This window comes from Anarrhichthys ocellatus, unplaced genomic scaffold (genome assembly GCF_004355925.1).
Source record: "Anarrhichthys ocellatus isolate YVR2014 unplaced genomic scaffold, GSC_Weel_1.0 scaffold13, whole genome shotgun sequence".
Classification (NCBI taxonomy): Eukaryota; Metazoa; Chordata; class Actinopteri; order Perciformes; family Anarhichadidae; genus Anarrhichthys; species Anarrhichthys ocellatus.
The window spans coordinates 4493031-4502627 of NW_022280043.1; the positions used below are offsets into that span (position 1 = coordinate 4493031).

The window sequence follows — 9597 nt, forward strand, 5'->3', positions numbered from 1 at the left end:
GCCTTTTTTCAGAAGCAAGTGCTTTTCTCAAAGCTGATAATTCACTGCATGAAAACCACACTGCAAAACATCCTTTATTAGGTCTTTTCTTTCTGTATGTTGAGTGCTTAAAGTCATATTTTTTAAGAAAGAAATATCTTCTAGTGTGGTGTAAATATTTTAATTCGTTTCCAATGTAAATCACCTTGTTTTCAGGTATTCAAAAAAAAACCACTTCTTTATCCAAGTGTTTAATTTCTGGAAGATTGTTGACACAAGTTTCTACTGTAAACAGGTTTATAGTATGTCACTGCACGGGACAGATTTCTATCATTTTCAATTAAAGACAGAAAAGACTTGATAGGGTGGGGATTTTTTTTGCTGCGCAAACTTTCTCAAGGAAAAAGCATGGATAATGTGATAAATGCACCTAATACACAGTTCGATTTTATTGAAGTAGTGTGCATCTGACGCCATGTGAGTATGTGTTATTTTCCTGTAATATTTAGCTTCAACATGTCCCTCTCTCTCTGTCACTCCCTCCCTGTTTCCTTCAGCTGGGAGGCCAGTTCATGGTCAGAGTGCAGTGTGTCCTGTGGCCCCGGGGTGCAGCAGAGGCAGCTCCAGTGCAGGCAGAGCTTTGGGAACCGCTCCACCATGGTCCACCCGCAGCGCTGTGCCAACCTCACCCCACTAGAGTCCACGCAGGAGTGTCAGATCGGCCTCTGCTCCCATTGGGAGGTCCGCTCCGACTGGAGCACGGTAGGTCAACAATACCAGTATGCTACTGGGAAATGTATCTGCTAACGGGTCTGCAGTGAAAAGAGGCCAAGTAATGCATCTCAGAGTCTGAAAACACAACAGACTGAAAGTAAAAGAGTTTGTGTGCAAGGAGTTATACTTTTTAACTATGGCAATTTGTCTTATTATAAATTTCAAAAATTCCTTCATCGGGTCAGCATACAACTATTTAAATACTTTTCAAGTCAGAGACTGCTGCAGAATCTTTTTACTCATTTCTCTTTTGCATTTATATGATGTATTTCTGCGCTTATCTCTTGTTTCTGTTTTCCTGCTGCACAACCAACTGCCCTTTGGGAAGAAATAAAGGATTAATTGATTGATAAGCAACTGCAAATCTTTTTTGTCAACTAGTATTTGATCCACTTTAGATTTGAATCAAATAAATAGGTATGAAATGCTTTGTACCGTTTCTTTCATCTGTTTGTAGTCATTCTTGTTTTTCTCCTCTTCATTTGTCACAGTGCTCAGTGGACTGTGGAGTTGGGAGGAGGACAAGGAGTGTGCACTGCCTCAGCGATCAGGGCAGCGTGGTGAACGAAAAAGAGTGCAACTCCGGGGCTCGCCCACAAGGAAGTGAGGAGTGCAACATGGGCCCCTGTGTAACCAACTGGTACTTCACAGTCTGGTCCAACACTGTGAGTAACACACATACACAGAAGCAAAAAGGAAGAAACATCCAGAGCACTCAACAGTGAGCCTCAACCTGATCTTCCACTTTGTCCCTCAGTGTTCGGCGCAGTGTGGCCCTGGGGTGCATAGGAGGGAGGTGGTGTGTCTGACTCGAGCAGGGGTCAGAGAGGGTGGAGGAGGAGGGGACTGTGTTGGGGACAAACCGGCAGAGATGAAGGCCTGCAATGGGGGTCCCTGTTTGCCAACAACTATGTGGTACAGCAGCCCCTGGACACAGGTAGGTTGGAGGAAGAATGAATGAAACACAGAGATGAATGGGGGGGGGGGAAACATTTGATGGACAGAATGTGTACAAGTTGTTTTACTGTATAGAAATTGTAAAACGTGAATCGATTTTAACTCTTGTTTTTTTGCTTTTTGGTTTGTTTCCCCTTTTAAGTTTCTATTATAAAGACATTGTTGTTTTGATGCCTAACACAAATGTTGCATTGTCAAAAAAGTTAGTGCAGAGTGTGCAGGAATTCATATGTTCCTTTCAGTTTCTACAGTACTCGACGTTTTCATTGACCCATAGTGACTTTAATTTGTACTTTAAGTAGTCTTCTGTGTCATCTTACATTTCATTTTATTCATTGAGGTTTTTCATTGATGTATAGATTTTGTATGTTTGTTTTGGAGTAAAAGAGCATTAATATTGCAGTGATAGATCCAATAAACACAGCTACTGTATTCCTTCTTTCAGTGTAATGTCCTATGTGGGAATGGAAGTCAGCGACGAGACATCATTTGTGTCCAGAAGTTGGGGAATGATTTTACGGTCGCACCAGCCCATGAGTGCGCTCATCTGGAGAAACCTGCCGCGGTCCAGGAGTGTGAGATGGGAGAGTGTGAGCCACAGTGGTTCACAACAGAGTGGAGCGCGGTGAGAGCCGATGGGAGAGGGAGCGGGATCTGAGAATAAAATGCTGGAGAAAGAAATGATGCGACAGAACAGACTAAATCTACAAATAATGATTTATTTTAATTAATAACCCTTTTGTTTACACTCTCTTTTTTTCTCAGTGCTCACGTTCTTGTGGAAAAGGCTTACAAATGAGGGAGGTACGGTGTCTGGCACCAGACAAAAAGCACACCCATGAATGTGATTTGAGCACCAAACCTGAACAGGAGCAAATCTGCAACACAATACCCTGCAGTCCACAAGTCGCAGGTGTGTGTGTGTGTGTGTGTGTGTGTGTGTCTGCGTGTCTGCGTGACCATGATATGTATACATATGTCTTTTTCTTTCTTGCCACCAACCTCTTTCTCCGCCTCTCTTTTCATAGATGAAAACTGCCGGGACAGACGTCACAACTGTGTGGTGGTGGTTCAGGCCAGGATGTGCGTCTACTCCTATTACAAGAGCGCCTGCTGTGCCTCGTGTACCCAGAGTGCTCAGCGTGCCAAGAGGCACTGACCAGCCAATCACACAGACAGCCCAGGTGCGCAAGAAGTCAAGGATTAGGTCAAAAGAGCTGACCCCCCCCCCCCCCCCCGAAATAAAAAGTCTGTTGATATGGAAAGCCCAGAGTAGACATAAACCTTGTGGTGGCCGTGAGATAACATTTTGCTAATTCCTCCTGATTCTTCAGGTAAAACACTGTGAAAGCAGCCGGTTCCTTTTTCCAGTTCTCTGTATTCCATGAGTTTGTCTGTTAGAACCACATATTCCACTGAGAGCGCATCTGTTTACTCGTTACGTTAGCTTTAACAGCTTCATAATGTGTCACACAGGGCTGAGTGATGCATTGTTGTGATTATCTTAGGCTGATAGATTATAATGGAAGATGACACCTCTGTGTTCCAACAGCAAATTTAGCCTTTTTTAATGATTATTTTTAATCTACAGCAATTTAAAACAATGCAAACCACTAATTATGAAAAGAGACATGCTGAACAAATAATTACCATTTGTGCTAGATACACTGTGTATGGAAGATCTACTGGAATAGTGTCTCTCTACACTGCAGACCCCCAACTAAGCTAGAAGGACTTCATTAACATATCGTATGTCTTTTTCTGTTTGCCAAAAAATATTTTCTCAAGCGTCCTCTTATTGTTCAGTTCAGTATTTGGACGGACGAACCAAAGGAGTGGGGTGACCATTGCAGTTAGTGACCAAATATATCAGAGCAGGAAGATGTGAGAATCTTCCCAAACAAGTAGGGTAATTAGACATGGATGGTAAACAAGCAGCACAGACTGTGTGAAGTCCTTCGCCGTATCCATGCCAGTTACAGATATATCTTTTTAATGAGTGTTTTTGGAGCTGTGTTTAAATTCACAGGTTTGAAGACTCATAGCTGCAGTTATGTTCTTACTAAAGTCAGCACGATGCTGCTCACTAAATAGACAAAACAATAAAGTGTTCTCCTATACTTTTCTTCTTGTCAACAAATCCCATGAAAAGACCAAACCAGCAATGTGTTAGTCTGATGATGTACATTTTTGGCTCACAAATATATAGTTTCTTTTTTTCAGGGTCAGTCATTTTCTAATTTAGCTGGGATAAACAAGAGAAGAGGTTTATTTTTTGGGGACTGTTTTCCGCTAACACACGTCAGTATTCATGCCACCAGGATCAAAATCTAAAAATGTCCTCCAGTGCATATGTGTGGCTCATTTATACGTTTTAATCGTAGTCGTTTAAATGTCACAGGGATTTGTGGGATTTATTGACAAAAAGCAAAATATAGAATATTTCCTTTAACTACAAACTTGGTGACGGACAAATCTGAAGATGTAAAACGATTCACTAATTTCGCATTTTAGTGATAGCACCATGAGGATTGTGTGGAGGTATGAAACTTCTTCATGTCCTCGAAAGGTATTCATGAAGTATTCATAAATTCTAAGGGCTGGACGAACAAGCATGTAAAATACAGTACGTTTAAAAAGAATAGAGTGCACACTACATAATGCTTCAATGAACATTTAATTGACAGTGGTAATCAATTAGCTGTTCACGGGAGCATTATCTAGTGTGAAGACTCTATTTCTTCCGTCTTTTACATTTTTTTATGTCCTCGCTCTTTTCTCACCTCATCTCATTATCTTCTCTTCTTGCATCTGTTGTCACCTTCATGGGAGGAGACAATGAATCTATCCTTTGAGAGTAGGTGAAGCCATAATTAGAAAAACCTCGTGTTGACTGAGAAAGCTGCTTTCTTACAAGAGTCTTTTAATGAGTTAGTTTATGATACAGATCAAATGCCATCATTCTGCTTTGACCTGGAAGTAAATATTTTTGCATTCTGAGGCGGCAACCTCTGTATGTGTGTGTAGGTACTCGTTATGCCTTTTCTCTCTTTCTCTTATATCGACTGTTTTTACTTGGCTCTTTTTCTCTTCCTACACCTCCCAAGAAGACATACACACACATTACACCCTGCCCACTCAAAGGTGAGGAGTCTTCATATTTGTCAGATATGTTTTAATGTCTATATTTGTTTTGGAACATAGTAAGCGCTTGTGTTTTATAGAGAAGTGTTGTTGTAGACTGCATTTAATCACATCTAACTGTCGTATAACTATTTTGCATTTGACAAGAGAATCTGTGACTTTATCGTACGTGTGAGTTTTGGATGTTTGTGTGTGTTTGTGTGTGTGTGTGTGTGTGTGTGTCTGTGTCTTCATGTATGTGTGTATATGGTTGCGTGTTTTGCGATCGTGGCTTTGAATGTGTCATTCTTGTCTCTAATCCCTTGTAGTAAAAATTACTTTTTATATAAAAACAAAAAAAGGATAGTAATTTATCTATTATCGAAAGAACATGTAATTTATTTTCTTGTTTTAAGAAGCTGTAGCAAAATGTTTTTGTTACCACCAGAGTATATAAGATTGTTATTGTTGATACACAGATGTTTTTTTTTTATCATGCAAAAACAAAACAAAGTGTGTAAAGATTATTATGTCAAAGCTTCATTTTAAATAAAACAACACAGAAATGAAGTCGAGTGTCATGTATACTTTTGCCCAGTGACTAAGGGTGATATAGCCACTTTCCTCCAAACGATGGCACCGTTGAGTCTCATACGTGAATGAGCAGGCCTCGTTTTCTAAGAATGGAGTGGCCTACAGAGCAAATGTCTCTTTTTGGTATCAAGCCTGCATTGTGACGAGTTCTTTTTAAATAGTGGGGTTTTTTTCAGAATATTGAATGAGCAAAGTTGATGTGGTCATCCGAAAGATATTTTGATTAATTACTGTATTTAACGATTTGACGTGGAAGTTTCTTGATACATTATGTTACCTGGTCAAAATGGCATCATAAAATCAATTCACGAAATCCATCATGAAGCATTTTATCATATTAATGTCTGATACCAAAGAAGCTTTTCCAAACAAAGTTAATTATGCAGACTAGTCCAAGCCCACAGTGCATAACACGAAAAAGCATTCTTTGACAAGTACAGAAAGCTCAGATGTGTCTTGATGCCTGAAGTGTAAATGTAGGAGTGGCTGTAAGTTTAAGAGTTCAAAAGAGCCAATGGTAAAACTAAGAAGAGTTTGGAAGTTTAAAGGTCGTAGCCACTTTGTTAAACTAAACTTTTGCTAAAGTATAATAGAAATGTGCATTTAAGAGCAGTGTGGTTGGATGCTGGTGTACCAAGTGGCAGTCCCCATATAAAGAGATACTCAGGTCATGAGTCCGAGTCAGTGTTATTTTCTAACACCGGGGTGGGTCTTAATGCTGTTTCAAAGCCTTATCAACACTTTACACAATACAGTTCTGTTGGACAAATACTATTTTGGTGTTAGTCAGTTATTTAAATGTACTACCTTACTTTACTGAGTGTCAAAATACTGAAATCCGTCTCTAAAATATCCATCATGTGCAGGTCTTGAATTGTAGAATGTAACTTATGGTTATTTCTGTAGGATATTTATTGAATTTTGGACAATTGTTTCATAGGCCCAGACCATTGATATTGACCTAAATCATCATTTGTAAAGTTCCATGAAGCCCTAACTGCAGTGTCTACAAGATAGACAAATACCAAATTGTTGCCTGAAGGTGCATGTAGGAATAGTCTGCTTTGGTTACAAAAAAAAATCTGAGTAGCATAAAGTTGAGGTTTTCCTTCATCAACATCGCTGCTCTCACGCTTGCTTGCGTGCTAGCTGTTTCCTCTCCATCGTGCAGGGAGGCTTAGCGGCTCCAGCCTGCACGCCGTTGACGTCCTCATGGCGCGGCGTGCCTCCTCTATCGGTGCCGGTCTTGTTAAGAAAGCCCCTAGTGTGGAGAGATACATGCAAGTGCGTGTGTGTGTGCGCGCGCTGTGTGGGAGGGGTGTAGCCTACATGGTGGATGAATCTGGCGGGGGCTGCTGGCTCACAGAGGGCACGAGGCAAAGCAGGCAGATGGTGACCTTTTGGAGTAAATTACCATGAACCCGATGACTCTCTCTTTTCACTCATAGGCCTATATCTCCCCTTCCAAGATTCTCTGCACGCACGCACACATCAGAGATAATTTCTCGGAAAATGTGACTGTTAGTTTGTTTAGCATTCAAATTGGACGCTGCCTGCTTTTATACCACAGTGAAATAGCCCAATGTCGGCCGGTTTTTCAAAGTAGGCCAACTCCAACCCCGAGCGATCTCTCCTTCTCTCTGTCACACATTTTACTCTGTGTGGGTGTGAGCGTGATTTCGGGCTCGGGCGTGAACAGCTGTAGTAGTCGTGACTGCGTGCTCGTCGGCGGCGGCGGCGCGCTTCGGATTCACGTCAAGAGGCATCGTTTCAGCACCAAGGCCAGTGCTCGCGGCTAGAACAATAGGCGGCTTCGCGCACGGTCTCGCCTAGGCATCGTGTAAAAAAAGTTTCACAAGCAAACCAAGGGTTTAAAAACACTACTAATACCTGTGAAAATTACACGAATATAATATCAAAACAGTACATATAACACTGACTTTAACAAGTGCAGACGTACAAGTAACTGAGTGAGTAGGGGGACACCTTTTATTTTATTCTTCGTGTAAGTGATGCAGACATATTTGTTGACGGTCCCTGGGAGTTACGTCACACGCTTGCTACAAGGAGGAGGGGGAGGGAGAGAAAGAGAGGAGAGGAGATACCGGCATTGGACGTGAAAAGCCATCCAGCCGTTGAACGGGTGAGACGCAACAAGAAAATAGAAAATAGCCAGAATAGAAAGTACATCACCTCGATTACCGGTTGGAACAATAAGCGCGAGACTGAAAAAGACTAACTGTTGCGGCTGGTTATCCTGTTATCACTTTGTAATTAATTAGGAATTAAGAGTGGGGTTTTGGGGAAAGTTATAACTAACTAGCCGGACGTCCACTCTGGATTTTGAGAGTCGAGAGGTTGGTAATATTTCAGCGGGACCACCGGTGACGAGCTGTGGTTTTGGACTCACCTGCGAGGACTCTCCGCCAACTCCAGACCTCCAGACCGGGAACACCGGAGGGGGGGCTTGTTAAAAACACAACCGAGCCTCTATTATCTGTACACGGAAGAGGAGGAGGAGGAGGAGGAGGAGGAGAGGGAGAGTTCGGCAGGCACAAAGAGCGAAGAGCATCCAGAGAGAGAGAGAGAGAGAGAGAGAGAGAGGGGAGGAAAGGAAAGGAAAGGAAGGAGGACGGGACTGAGAGAGAGAGAGCGGTGAGGACAACAACGGGGACCCAACAGAGAGCATCCCTCTTTAGTTTCTGATCGGCACAGGAAACACTCTGAACAGCATCATCTGAACACGGTAAGAGCTCTTTGATGTATTCTAGTCTGTATATTTCTCTGTGTTGTTTTGATCCGGTGTGTGCGTGCGCGCGGGCGCGCGTGTTTGTATGTGTATGTGTATGTGTACATTGAGGGGGGATCGGACAAAGAGCCAGGGAGCCCCATGACATCCTACATGCTGTAACCTACAGCTGGCTAAACAAAGAACCCGCTCCATGATTTACCCCCAATCATGCTGTTTTTATTTTATTTGTAGGGATCCGGAACGCTGCTTATCCACCAAAAGGTAATGAATGCTCACAGATATATTTTCGATATATATTTATATAATTGGAAGGGAAGGGGGGGGAAAGTCCCATTATTGTTTTATGATTGGCTAATTAACATTTGCATAATTGTTTTACCAGAAGCTACTGGAGCCCTTTGTCATGAGGCTAGACAATAAATACTCAAAATGATCACGCAAATAATTTATATATATATATTTAAATAATTGAGGCACACATTTTATATCCTAAGAGCATATTCAAATAAGAAAGTTAATTCAGAAAATATATAGATTTATTTTTTGGTATTCTTATTTTTTTTTTTAAATCATAAAACTACAAATATACACAACAATACAATAATGTAACAAATTACATATTATAAGTAAAAGCCCCCGAGGGAATACTACTCATTTTATTGCGATACCGGTAGTTTTAAAGTCTACAATGTGTAATAATTACAAATAAATTATTACTTATACCACAGACATACCATAAGAATATGACATTTTTAGGACTATTATTGTGTTATTGTTGACTTCTGTGACCCAAAGACTCATCCAGCATCGGTTGCTCCTCTCCAGGGATACCTGCTCCTGATCTGTTTGCCTCCCCTATAGCTCGCTGCTACACCCAGTCCTCCTCTCCACTCTGTCCCGATGAAGGAGGCCGACGCCATCAAGCTGTTCGTGGGGCAGATCCCCCGAAATCTGGAAGAGAAGGACCTCAAGCCCATCTTTGAGCAGTTTGGCAAGATCTATGAGCTAACTGTGATTAAGGACAAATACACAGGCATGCACAAAGGTATAGGTCTTTGCATATACAACTTTAACAGAGAAAGACAGATGTGATACCAGATAGATAAACGTGTGACAGGAAGGCAGATATATGGGTGGGTTCTCCTGCGCTGAGTCACATGTCACCATGGAAACGGTCACACCTCCTCTCGTCTCCATCTCCCGTTAACAACGTGAGATCATGAAGACGGGGAGAACAGAGTCGGCTAGTATGCTTGTGTCTGATATAAAGGCGCCATATATGGTTGGGAGACTTCTAATCGTGTTAATAATTAGGAGGCTTTAAATAACGGCCTCATCTAACAATAGATAGGTAATAAACGGTAGCAAACGCACACACACACACACACACACACACACACACACACACACACACACAC

The 9597-nt window shown here is 41.7% G+C and overlaps 2 protein-coding genes across 12 annotated transcripts in view; both read left to right on the forward strand.

Annotated features, from left to right (window-relative positions):
- Positions 1-5403, forward strand: part of adamtsl4 (ADAMTS-like 4) — a 32269-nt gene extending 26866 nt beyond the window's left edge. For both annotated transcript variants that reach the window (XM_031853177.1, XM_031853175.1), the window contains 6 exons: positions 537-741; positions 1245-1418; positions 1511-1690; positions 2156-2335; positions 2476-2623; positions 2739-5403. In XM_031853177.1, the coding sequence (XP_031709037.1) occupies positions 537-741; positions 1245-1418; positions 1511-1690; positions 2156-2335; positions 2476-2623; positions 2739-2869 (1018 nt within the window). In that variant the 3' untranslated portion in view covers positions 2870-5403. The remainder of the gene's footprint in view (positions 1-536; positions 742-1244; positions 1419-1510; positions 1691-2155; positions 2336-2475; positions 2624-2738) is intronic.
- Positions 5404-7537: 2134 nt separating this feature from the next.
- celf3b (cugbp, Elav-like family member 3b) overlaps positions 7538-9597 on the forward strand; it is a 24441-nt gene continuing 22381 nt past the window's right edge. For 7 of the 10 annotated variants that reach the window (XR_004212969.1, XM_031852923.1, XM_031852922.1 and 4 more), the window contains exons 1-3: positions 7538-8173; positions 8411-8440; positions 9005-9224. Coding sequence is in view for 9 of the 10 variants with exons in the window: in XM_031852923.1 (XP_031708783.1) it covers positions 9080-9224 (145 nt within the window). In the remaining variant the exon portion in view is untranslated. Of the gene's footprint in view, positions 8174-8410; positions 8441-8460; positions 9225-9597 lie in introns of those variants that run through there. The other 3 variants (XM_031852925.1, XM_031852931.1, XM_031852924.1) reach the window with 3 other exon arrangements.